General features: G+C 36.9%; 2 protein-coding genes across 5 annotated transcripts in view; both read left to right on the top strand.

Moving 5' to 3' along the window:
- The first annotated feature begins 387 nt into the window (after nt 1-387).
- zgc:174863 (uncharacterized protein LOC100136852 homolog) lies at nt 388-8,774 on the top strand. 4 transcript variants are annotated; one of them, XM_068321508.1, is made up of 8 exons: nt 388-503; nt 3,350-3,421; nt 3,511-3,855; nt 4,136-4,465; nt 5,311-5,430; nt 6,807-6,851; nt 6,975-7,006; nt 7,169-8,774. In XM_068321508.1, the coding sequence occupies exons 2-8, from the start codon at nt 3,361-3,363 to the stop codon at nt 7,196-7,198; spliced, it is 963 nt and encodes a 320-aa protein (XP_068177609.1). In that variant the 5' UTR covers nt 388-503; nt 3,350-3,360; the 3' UTR covers nt 7,199-8,774. The 4 variants fall into 4 exon arrangements, with proteins under 4 accessions (XP_068177609.1, XP_068177611.1, XP_068177610.1 ...); XM_068321510.1 differs by having other exon boundaries at nt 392-442; XM_068321509.1 differs by lacking the exon at nt 388-503 and adding an exon at nt 523-645.
- Nucleotides 8,775-12,702: 3,928 nt separating this feature from the next.
- septin9b (septin 9b) overlaps nt 12,703-13,074 on the top strand; it is a 60,747-nt gene continuing 60,375 nt past the window's right edge. The window contains exon 1 of the mRNA XM_068321136.1: nt 12,703-12,739. Within this exon, the coding sequence (XP_068177237.1) occupies nt 12,718-12,739 (22 nt within the window). The 5' untranslated portion in view covers nt 12,703-12,717. The remainder of the gene's footprint in view (nt 12,740-13,074) is intronic.

Below are 13,074 nucleotides of genomic sequence, written 5' to 3'. Positions count from 1 at the left end.
ATGTCAGATCAGCATGTTGACGTGGCACACCTGTGAGGTGGGACGGATTTTCTCAACAAAGCAGAAGTGCTCACGATCACACATTTAGACAGATTTGTGAACAATGTTTGGAAAAATGGGAACCAAAACAAAAGTGTTACATTTATATTTTTGTTGAGTGTAATTATAGTAGTAGTAGTGTGGTAGAGTTTGATGTATGGATGTTTATGTACAGTATTTGTGTACTGATTGATTGCAGGTGCAAAACTGAACATTTTTAAATGGACCGAAAGCAGATGGTGAAACAATTGTGGTAGTTAATGCTGTCAAAGTCGAGATAAAATGTCAATACAATAATCGCAGGAAGGTCAATGCCCGCTGCTCAACGCGGACTTGTCAATGCGTCCAGTCATTATGAAAGTGAAAGTAAGAGGAAACTAGAGGAACCGGACTGGATGTCAGGGCTGAGTAATAACAGTACTGCTGATAGGAGAGTGACATTTGTTTGTGGAGGAGCGTGTATGGTAAGTTTAACACCCAACACACTTGTCTGCTGCGTTGACAGTGACTTTTTTTATTTGGGAATAATTCGCGAAATACTCCCGTGTGTCGATGTGTTGAGGCGACCATCGTGCAACATTCCCTGTAATTAGGAAATCGATACAGGTTCGTAATTCATTTTGATTTGAATATTGTACTTTTTCCGCCATACAACCTGAAGGACAGTTAGAAAAAAAAAACTCTGTTCCATGTCTGTGGTGATTTAGTTCAGGGCGCAAAATTCTACTTAGTCACAAGGTTTTACGCACAAGGAAGAGAAAGTCTTCCGCTGACAGCGTGTAACCAGGACGTCTGGAGTCACTTTCTTTTAGCAACAGAATGTGATTGTATCGCAGTGGGAAACTTCAACTAAACCAAATAAGACAATTATAATGTTCATTAACACCTGTGTTGCACTATTTTTATTTTACGCGACGCCTTAAAAAGTCCTGTGCGCAATAATCACACCGCGACCCGTGGAATGACATCTAGAGAAGTTTTACGCACAGATCAGTGCTTGGTGGCAAATATGCCTCAATTATCGTGTGTCCTTCGTTTAATACATCGATCGACTACTGATTTGTTCTGAATTGATTTGTTGTCTATATTTTTTGCTGTGCCGAGCACGTCCTGGTACATTCCTGTGATTTTTTGGGGGGGGAACGGAGGGGGGTTGTTATGGAATTATTCTTGGGGTTCACTGGGCTGTGACCTTGTTTAATCAACCTACAGTGTGTCTGCAGCTATGCTCTGATGTTACATATTAAGAAAAACTTTTTTTCATATAGTTTATGTGCATGTACATGTACATGCATTTCTTTCATATGTGGTGAATGGCATTTCTCTGGTTCATACTACTGCTAGTTGTTATTTCAGCACAAAGAGGACATGAGATTTGCCTGCTAATACAACTCGACCATATTCAAACCATATTCAAACCTTCAGCAAGGTTTCACATTCATGCCATTGCACTCAAAAGGCAATGGTTGATGATAGTTTGATCTTCATAATATGACCCATTTATCATGAAACTGTACCCTTGCATTAAGAAATCATGTTTGTTTTAGTTAGTGGTACTAGTATAATTTGATATGAAAATAATGTATCACTAATGGTGGTTTGCTTTGGAATCTAGCTCAATAACTGCCTTTTTGACTTCATATGGGACACTTCACTGGATGGTTTAAATTAAATGATACAGGGGATATGAAGCCTCCTGAAAAAACAATGAGAACATGTGTTTTTCTGCCATTGTAGCTGTAGAATTTTGACACAATAAAAATTGTACAAGGATGTAATGTCGAAAATGAAACCCGACTCGGCTGCCATGGTTGGTTTAGTGGTAGTTTTATTTGTACAGGTGTGGAAAAATCAGAAACGATGAGATAGACGTTGGAGTTTTAGGCAGAAGTATTTCAATTTTAGATTCCAGAGAAAAAGATGATAAAATGTCAAAGATAAATTGATTTTGTCATATGTGGTAAGTAACAACATGATAGTTTTGTTTGCTTGTCAGAAATGATAATGGAAGTACACAGCTTAAAATATTGATTTTGTAAACCATTTCCGATCTAATATATCCTTGGGAAAAAAGTGTTTCTTTCAATTTACAGTAAAAAAAAAAGGAAGGATAAACACACACACACACACACACACACACACACACACACACACACACACACACCGCTGATGTCAGGACAGGAAGCATACAAATGGCCCATTTTATCTCTTCTTATATGGATAAAGAATTTTGAGAATAAACAGTGGCATTGAAAGAGCAGTTGAGGAGCCGTGTCCTGCTTGTCTGCATATCCTCATTTCAGGGCTGGGTTTCAGTGGGAAGTTAAGGATGATGATTTCATGTTTCCAGTGTATTGCAATCAAAGGAGATATTCACGAATAATTTTTTTTTGCGTGGGAGGGTGCAGATGTTTCTCTGTATTGTCCAAGAGTTCCCGATGGTCCACCACCCCAGCTGCAGGGACTTGTCTGTGATGGGGACACTGGTTTTGGAACTGTTTGTTTGGGCTGTAGCTTGGGCTCTATAGCTATTATTATAATTGTTACTATAATTATCACGAAATGTTTTTTATTGATTTTTTTATTTTATTTGGAATATTCAGAACTTAACTGCAGAAGTTGGAAAGCTTTAAAGAAGGCAAAGCTTTACAGCCAGAATGCTTTCAAATCCAGTGGAGTTTTGAGATGTCATTTACTTTTCTTTTGCCTTGATATTCTGTGTTTACATTGTGGGACAAGCATTCTTTATTAGCCTGAAATGTGTTTATCATTTACAATCTGATGCTTAGAATTTATTTAAATAGAAGTAAACAATGAATGAGATTTTTGTTTTAAAGTGACAGCACCACTTTGTTTAGGGGTTAGGGCTATGCTGTCGGTGAACAACAGGACATCAGAGCTACAGGAGGTCAAAGGCAGTTTTGGATTGGTTATATTTTTGTTATTCATTAATAATTATTATTTCTTACTCCAATTTTGGATTAATTATACCATTTATAATGAATAGATAAATGACATTCTGGCATTACTTTTAACTATCATTTTGACAAACTTGTCCACCTTCATAAATGGACATATTCTTTCATATCTTTTCATTTGGTAGAAGCTTAAATGCCCTTTAATGCATAACATTACATGTCCAATTGGAATATAATTAAACATGTATGTATGTACCTGTATGGTTTTTAACAGTTTTGTACACTCAGGTTTTAAATCAGAGAAGTAAATCTTCAATTTGTTGAAGTGTATTTGTGTTTTTATTACATTTTTACCCACCCCCACATTGGTGTACTTTTGGTATTTTTTTCAGGAAAAAACAACATGGCCTTCACATGGATCCTTTTAATTTCCACTGCCATTTGTCACATTGTAGGAAATTCAGGTAAATGCAACAATCATTTGTGAATATGAAGGAAATGATGCTTGTATCTGATGGGACTACTCACCCATATTTTTTGTTTTGTTTTACAGCTTTCGAAATCGTGGAATGCAAAACTGGAAGCGTGGGAGAATATGGTCAGAAGTCCCTGCTGGAATGTGTCGTCAAACCCAGCCAAGTTGGAGCAGCCCCACAAATCCGGATGGTCGCTTGGAAGAAAGACGGCTTTGAGGAGGCCTTACTGGTCTTTCACAAGGGGAAAATCATTAACCAACTGGAGGGCTATTCATTTGCAGACCCATCCTGGAATGACAAAAACATGAATGTGTCCTTGCTCATCTCTGACACTACCCTACAGCACCAGGGAAGTTATACATGTGAGGTGGCAACAGTCAGTGGTCCAAGTGAACCTGGCTCCAGCAGTCTTAGTGTTACAGGTGAGACTTTCTGACCTTGATGAAATAAAGATTGTTTTAGGATTGGGAGACTTTCCCTGACTTTCAAATTGTTATACTGAATCTTGTGAACTCAGTTGTCATCTTTTTCTTTTTTTTGGAGGGTTCTTTCTACTCCGCTAAGATTACCAATCATAATCTTAATTTTCACTATTCTATTATTTATTGTGCTGTCCAATGTCAAGTAAATCATTTTGTAATAATCTATTGTTGAATTTTGTGGCTATATTAATGTATTATTAATTTTGTTCTAATTTTTCAGCTAAATACAGTAAACCTACCATAATCTCCCTCCCCGAGACCACTAATCAAAATACTGATGGGACCTTGGTGTGTAAATCTGAAGGTGGCTACCCAAAAGGTCAACTTCGTTGGTTTGATGAAAGAGATACGCGGATAAAAAATGATGAAATAGAAGTGATGAAGACAGAAAGTGGTCTGTTTCAACTTTCTAGCAAGCTGACTTTGAAGCAAGGATCCGTATCGTCCAAATATACCTGTGCAGTGTTCAACGCAAGTGAAGGCAAACAGGACGAAGTCCAATTTAACGTACCAGAAGCATCCAATGGTGTTTTGGGTGGACATGCTGAAGGTAAATGTAGTTGCAGGCTCTTTGACTTCGCTCTGCTTGACACGATGACAAATCACACATTAATTTCAATCACATTTTAAATGTGAAATGAAAACAACCAATTTGAAATGTCATGAAGACAGGAGTTTACACAGATAAACACAACACAATGAATATAACCTCAGTTATCCGATGAAACATTTCAGGTCTCTTAATATTATTTTTCAAACCCACCATAGAAACTTAGAATGGTTTGGTCCTGCAGTGATATGCTCTTGATTCGTAACAGTGGCAGGAAGCTGACAGTGTGTTTGTAGAGCCAGAGAAAATACCAAAACCAGTGAAAGAATCTTGTCACCAATAAACTATTTTATGACTGCAAAGGAGACATGTTTCACACACATAAATAGCCGTTGACATGACCTTTTAGGTTAGGTGATGAGGTCCTTTGTCAAGGTACTCATACTCCCAGTGTTTCCAGAAGTAATACTTGACATTCTTTTACTGTAACGCATACTTTAATGTAGGCATACTCTTGATTAATTAAGTTGCATCTCAGCATATTGAGCGATCAAAGGCAAACTTAATTTATGTTATTGTTTTTGTTATTGATATTTTTATGTATTATTATTTAATATTTATTGTTGCATGAAAAGCAGTGTTCAGGACATAATGACCTCACGATCACAAGAAGTATGCGATCCATGTGGAATTATTTCAAATCATAGTGCTATAAATGTGTCTATGATGTGTCCAGATTTAAAAATCGACAAATCACTTCTCAACAGTGCATGTATACACCTTTACTATTATCTTTGTCAAGACTTAAAGCATTAACATTTGTTATTTAAATGTGATTCGTTCAGGGCAGGGGGCAGGTGAAAGTCTGAATCCCATCTCCAAAGTCGTCGCTCCTCTGGTGGTTATTGGATCGCTGATTGTAGGACTGCTGCTGGTGCTGGTATATTACAGAAGGCGATCACAACGTGAGTACCCATGCTGACCCCACATTTTACATTTGTTCAAAGTTAACCAGTGAGTTTCCTTATGCATGTTAACACGCAAAAATATTTAAAAACTTTACTTTAATTTGCCATTCCCTGCATCTTCTCAGGAACTAGTTTAAGTGGCATTAACATTTTGTACATAATTGACAATCAAACTAATAAATGTGCAATAATGGAACATTGTCATTGTCGATAGTAATATGGAGGCACCTGACTCATCTTTAATACAGTTTGGAAATTGAAGCCTTTTAAGCGATAACAAAAATAAGTGAGTGGTGCCTTGTTGTATTGCTGAGGTTGTAAACAGTATTAACATTATCTCTATTATTATGGTATTTGAAATCAATTTCTGTTTGTTATTGTAATTTAATGCTGACACATTAATGTGCGTAGTGTTGAATTTCCTCAGGGGCTTTCCATGAGCGGTGAGGCTTTTTATGGGAAATGATCACACAATAGAAGTAGACTTGAGACATTAATAGGTGTAGGTGGAAAAACCTGAAGTGCCCTTGGCAAGTATCCATATCATTCAGAATGGGAAAGTACACCGTAATTCATTGCTGGGTTGGGTTAAGCGAAGTATCCATTGAGAGAAGTGTTAACAGTTGGGAGAAAACGTTTGCATTGTGCAATAGTGCTCTCAATTTTTTCACGGTAATAAAAACATGTAGACAATAAAAGTGGATGTGTGCACACTGTTAATTCCTTTTCTGGACTGGTATTCACCATGGAGGTGCATGTTAACATACCTTATGGATAAACTGTTCATATCGATCTTGAAACTCTTCGACCGCTGTGCATTTGTTAAAAAATGAACCAATAAGTTTTTCCTTTTTAGTTTAATGGACACAAAAGATTAACAAATTTTGATATTTTCCTGCTTTTTTTTTTTGGAAATTATTTTGACATCTTGTACTTAATGACCTTTTTTTAATAATGAATCTTAAAATTTTCCGTAATTGCGCAAGAAACATCGTGGAGGATTGTGGCCCGTGTCAGGAAAGCTGTAGTTTATCCTGGAGAATCATTGCACTCACCACAGCTTCCCATGACATTCCAAGCATGTAGGAGCATGTACTCCTACCGGCGTGCTTAAAGTGTCCATATGCTCAGCTGGAACCAGTGTTGATGACGGAAGAAAAACACTTTCTAACCCATGACTAACTGGGATAGTAATGTGGCGTGTTCTGCATGAGGAAAAGGTTTTGAGCTAGTGTTTGTATGATTTGTGTAAAACTGGGCTTCTTCTGGGTTTTTACACCTTACATGTACGCAGAGTCATATTTTATTCACTTATAGTATGCTACTGTCATTACTTCTATAGTAGGGTCACACATATCGTCAATTTCTTCCAGGTCGTCATCTCAGAGTCCATACATGTGAAATGGCCGATGAAGAAAGTAAGAAAAACAAAAAGTGTTTCGAATTATTTTGAATAATGAATAAATATTTTTTGCTTTTTTCAAAAACACCTTTTTAAAAACTAACATTCTAATCAGACCTTGTCTTAAATCATTCTGCAGTTGACTGTCGGTGTGACGATGGCGTGGCTAAGGTAAATGATAAGTGTGCGAACAATTGAGAGTGTTATGCGTTAACAAAACAGTCTGTTATCCAAAACCTCTGACAGAGTATACCATTACAGCAGGAGCATTTCTTTCTGTTTCTAAAGTGTCATGTGGAATTTTTTTGTCTGTCTCTCTCTGTACAAAAACAGTGCGTGCAGGAGGCTGAACAAATTCCATGAACGTGCGAACCTGCTGGACATCACTTCCTTGTTTGCTAAATTTTTCACTGACCTTGCACTTCTCCTTCTGGTGGGTATTACTGGGTATTAATCAGAGGAACTGTGAGTAAATAATTGAAATGAAAAAGCACTTGTTGTTTAAATCCATTAAAAATGATTTCTAAATCAGTGATGAACAGTTAAAAGCAGGGAATTATTATCAAGGTCACAACTGACAGGTTCAGCTGTGACCTTGGAAATGCAACAACGATAGGATCATAGCTTGAAGCCTGAACCATGAGCTAATTGCCAGAAAAAAATAATGTCTTTAAAGAGCTGATAAATCTCTTGGCTGTTGGTGGTAAAACAACTTTTTGTAACTGGTTTTGTAATCTCTGTTTGTGTTTTCTAGATAAATATGATTGACATCACTGTGATTTTACAGATTTATATTTCTATAGTTTTCATTTTACTGTGATTTCAGATTTTGTAAGGATCTTACAAGCAGCAATACCCTTTGAACAGATTCATAAAAATAAAAAAAAATGTAGCAAAGTATTAAGCTATATTACTTGACCGCCCTACCCTGTATGCAGCTCATCCAGAAAGAGTAGTGGAGTTCAAGAAACATTCCCTTTTGATTTTATGTAAATCATGAAAGGTGTCACATGTATTACCTGTGATTTCAAACTTTTATAAAATGTTAAGCAAACTACAGCAACAATTCAGAAAACATTCCTTAAAATGAGTTTGTTAAAGTTTAAGTAGTTTTCAACACTAAGGACTGACTCTAAATTGTTGTTGGATAATACATGAATATTATAATGATGTACAGATATTGTCCTGGTATTTGATAAATTCAAAATTGCATGATTGTTGTAATATTCTGATTACAGTAAAATTGTGTAATTCCGCAGCTAGAATGGTTATATTTGTTGTGATTCACCTTGAAGTTATATTCACCTTATTTGTGATTAAGAAAATTTGGTTTTGTTACTTTTTGTATTTTATTGTTTTGTTTTTTTAGTCGTTTTAGAATAATCCGTCAAACAGAGTGCCCTTAAGGCCACTTTAAACCCTCACTGTCTCATGAACTTTAAACACAAGCTAATTTCATATCCTGTTTCTTGCCTCCAAGAAACATCCGTAGTGTGCTGGTCGCACTTCTGTCTGTCTGTCTGATATTTACTTGCTATTTTGGAATAAGAAAACATATATTTGTGTTCCTCTTCTTGTCTTCGGTGAGGTCAAGACTTTTTATATCAAACCTGTTTGTTCACCAAACAGGTTAGCAGGAAATACCCTTCAGGTTAAAAGCAGTCTCATTGAAATACAGGTGTGCTCACTAGAACAGTGACGTTAATCATTAACATTAACAACAACAAAAAAAACCAGACTGTTTGAAATCAAAAGTTTATTCCTGAAATTTAAGCTCATGTCTGTAAAAAGAAAATGCTAAATAAATGTGCATATAAATATATTTTGTATATAAATACACTATGGACATTTTCATGTGTCTCTATTATTTTTTCAATATTTCCTTCTGTGATTAGGATTCTTGCTTTCTGTTTTCATTCAATAAAATTATTGAATTTTACGTGTCTTATGTATTAAAATTTATGTGTCCATGTTTGCTACGTGCGCTTGCTAAGTTGCTGTCAGCAACTAATCAAAATCTGCAGTCTCTCAATTGTTTAAGTCTCTCTAGCTGCACCTCTGTCATGTGCTGCTCTTCAGATGATGTACTGATTTCCAGTAGTTTTATTTTTGCTGATGATCTCATCTGATAACTCATTTTTATTAATGATTTGATCCTGCTGACTGAATAATGACAGACTTGTATAATCTGCTTTGTTCTTTTCCCCGCTTGTCTTTTAAATGGTACCTTTGCATAAAGAACGGTTTATTTTATTAGTTGCTACTTGACTGACTAATACCAGTTCAGCACTCAAGAGGTTGGTGTCTGCAGATTTTTTTTGTTGCTGCCATGACTGTACAAGGTAGGCTAAAAATGCACATGGAAGAAAATTTTACTGATAACATTCTAGCACAAACCATTATTTATTTCACCATTTCATCACTCATTATTTATGTAGCACTTTAGATGTTACAAGTTTGGACTAGTGGGTGGAAATGAGCTGACAGCAGTTTGGTGTAATTGGGTGGAAGTAGACACCAACAAAACACTATGATACAAAACGTTCCAACAATATTAAGTACTTGAATCTGTTAACCCATTGTTCCCCCTGTCCTATGTTTTCTATATTACAGATCTGTATTCTATGTATTTTAAGATCCTCTATTTTAAAGTTCTATTTTAATTGAATTAAGTTCTTAGTATTATGTTTTATATATTATATTTTACAATAGTAATAATGATTATACTGTACCTATTTAAGTTTACACCTACGCTCTTATTTTGGAGGACCCAAGTAGTCATTAAAGACTGCAGAAACACTTTGTTTTCATTTAGTGATGCTAATAATCAGATTGGTACATAATCATTAATTGAAGAGAATACCAGATCTATAAATCAAGTTACATATGTAAAAAGAAAAGTAATCCGTTTATTTGTTAAATCTTTTTTGTGCTCCACTAGTTTTTCTTCCTGTTCACATCCAAATACGTGTATTTTATTAAACATACGGAGTACTTAATTTCCAATTTTTTTACACCAACATTTACAAATTGCTCCTGTCTGAAATTTTTTACCACACTTCCAGTAAAACAGACAGCAGCATTTCTCCTGGGTGAGCACTAAGGCCGTCTAACTTTCTGAAGCCATTTTGGTTAGATGTTTCCTTTTTTTCTTCAACAGATCATGTGCTTTAACTGGTTAGGACCTATGTCTTTTATTATTATTAAATAAAACAAAATAAATAGAATAGACATCTTCAGGTTCTGCTCTCTCTTCTCTCTCTCAAGCTCACTTGAAAAGTCTCACGCTGTCACTGTCACCAACTCCACCCACTACCTGTCAATCAAGCTCACAACCGATCACGCCGCATCTGCCAGAAGGAATCACGTGGACAATATGGCATAATACATCTGCTATGTTAGGAGAAGAAATAACTATACATGGACTTCCCAGTTAACATAATTTTAGTGTCTCAACTTCCAACAATTTTCATGTTTTTGAGCAGAGTCCAAACAGCGGGAACGAGACCGAAAACAGCAAACAGTTCTGAGTGAAAGTCCGACTGAAAGAGAGGAACGGATTGAGTCACAAAAGGAGAAGTACTACTTAGCCAGAGCCAATGAATGCGGGGTATGCAAAAAATATATCCGTTTACACAATGACTGCTTCGGCCAAAAAGGACACTTTTATTTGTGAAGTTTATCCATTTGCAAACAGCAGGGGGTGAAAACTTTTCTAAATGCTGTCGTATCGTCATCAAATAAATGGGCAAACTAAAAAAGATGAAATCAAAGCTTCGCTTTTCACGTTTATTACGTTTCCTTCCAGCCTTGCTCATGTACGCAATCAACAACCGATCTATGGCCAAAACAACAAGGAAACATCGTCAGACCGTCCAGTTGTGTTTCTGTTGCAGACTCTTGAGTTTATTAATGCTCCTCCGATGAAGACGAGCTGAATCCCTGCTGTGATCTCATTCTGTACGGATGCTTTTGAGAAGTCTCACCGCCAGATTACAGACTCAATGGAGGTCAGGATGGCGTCGGCACTGTAATGAACGTCCTGCTGGTTTTGGTTCCTGGTGTCCAACTCTCGCAACAGCATGTTACCAACTCTGGAAAGTTACATCATCAAAAACTTAATGTTGTGTTTACTTATAAATGAAGTCCATGCACAGCTCCTTCTGAACAAAAGCGTCGGAGAAAAAAAAAATTGAGTTTAGATATGTAATCCACCATTTTTATAGAAAGGCAAGGCAGGCGGAAACAAATGAATGGCTGTACTCGACTTGCTGACTATACTAGATTGTAGTTTACTGTTACTTCTTCTACGGCCGAGGAAGAGGTATCCTCGGGATCACCAGCGCCCCCTACCACGAGGCAGGAGAACTGCGTACCTCAACTTCGTGCCTTTTCCCAGCGATTTCAGGACTGCTCAACTCAAGTAAGATGTTACACGCATGCAGTTGTTGACAAAAAAAAACACTGTACATTATATACATTAGCTAAATTATGGAACTTCCATTTGTCTTTTCTGATATTATTGTTTTATCGTGGAATTTCCACGGGTTCCCGCTAGTCTGCGTGGATCAAGAATTTTGATCTGGCGGTCATTACAGTAATAGATTTCCGCCACCTACTGGACAAATAGTAGAACAACACACTGTGAGGGTATCACCGCGATCATTGCTGCACACAATTCCTTGGATCCATGCATTCCTGGATCCTGTCCAATCAAATCATCCACACTCTAGATTTGATTGAATAAGAACCAGAACGTTTTTACTTACTGATGTCTGCCTAACAAGCAGAACTGAAAATATAACTTCCAGGGCAGAAGTACCTAATTTTCTGTAGGAAAGTTTTCATTGTGACGTGTCAATTGCACCTCGATATTTCCTCTGATGTTTAAGACTTTAGGGGCTGTTTTCACCAGAAATTAGTCGGCAAGCGCAGCTTGACACTATTTGTATCAGTATGACTAACGTTTACTGTTTAGGTTTGGTTTGGATGCATTCCTGCAGTCCGTTGTAAATTATCGTTAATAATGTCTATCGTGCTTTTTTCGTTATTTTCATCGAAGCGAAAATTACCGAAGAGTTGTCAGTCGCACGTTGTCCACAAGAGGGCAGCATTAGACCGAGTTTTTTTTCTGCATCAGAGCGCAAGAGTCCGGTGTGAGATTAAGGATTATTTCCAGAAAGAGCAGTTTTGGATTCCTTTTAAAATCGCGACATGTGTACGTTACCATTCTTATTTCCACTGGAAATAAATTTAGATGTTTGTGAAGAAGAAGAATCGCGAGGAGTGCCTGTCTGTTACAACATTCATTGATTCAATTGATCAAGTAGGGTCGGTGTGTCATTTTATGTGGAGTATTAGACATAAAAATACATGATAAAATGCAATAGTGTATGTTATCAACATACATGAATTAATAAGCTTCCTCGCAAAAGGAAGACTGACTGACGCAGAAATTGTTTCTTCCACAAGTGAATTAGTCATATCGATTTATCTTGAAGGCAACATCTATTAATTCACAATACAGAATAGTAATGTAAAGTATCAATAGGTTTTAACAACTATTTTCCTTCAGGAGAAGCGCAAAATATCGAACACAACGTGAACTAGAGTATTTCCAGTGTGGATGTGTTCGTTCGTGCGTTAAGGCGCACCTCACCCCGTCTCTTTGACTGTATGGTCGTGCGCTCTGGAGAACGCCACAGAAGTGCGCGTCAGCGAGCTCAGAGGATCACACGGCAGTTTTGCATGTGCGCAGCCTGCAGTCACAGGGTCATCACGCAGCTCTCATTCCACAAGAACAAGTGCAGCCAAACTAAGACAAGTCGATTCCGGGTTTTTTTGGGGGGCGACTGAAAGAAATCCACCAACCAACCCGGAGCATGAAGAAGACTCCCAATCCAGGTACAGTCGATGGTGTCATCGCAGTTAACCGTTTTAATTCCTTCAGTCAAATATCTACCGATCTAAACTGTAGAAAATAATTAATGAATAATACATTAATTATAACCTGTTTTTGGCGTTGGCTTAGTTTATTTATTTGTATTTTATAAATGCATGTCACTGTAACATTGTACAGGCTACACATCAGTCTAAGACAAAAATGATGAATTGGATATACTTATACTAAACAAAATTTAACTAATGTATTTCATTTACCAACATCTATGTACACACCATTGCTGCTTAGGGTTCCAACTTGCAGAAATCTTTACTTATTTTTGGACCCCGTCTGTTGT

The sequence above is a fragment of the Antennarius striatus genome, chromosome 8 (assembly GCF_040054535.1).
Source record: "Antennarius striatus isolate MH-2024 chromosome 8, ASM4005453v1, whole genome shotgun sequence".
Lineage (NCBI taxonomy): Eukaryota > Metazoa > Chordata > Actinopteri > Lophiiformes > Antennariidae > Antennarius > Antennarius striatus.
Note: the sequence above shows the minus strand (reverse complement) of the source record. Positions and strands in the feature narration are given on the sequence as shown.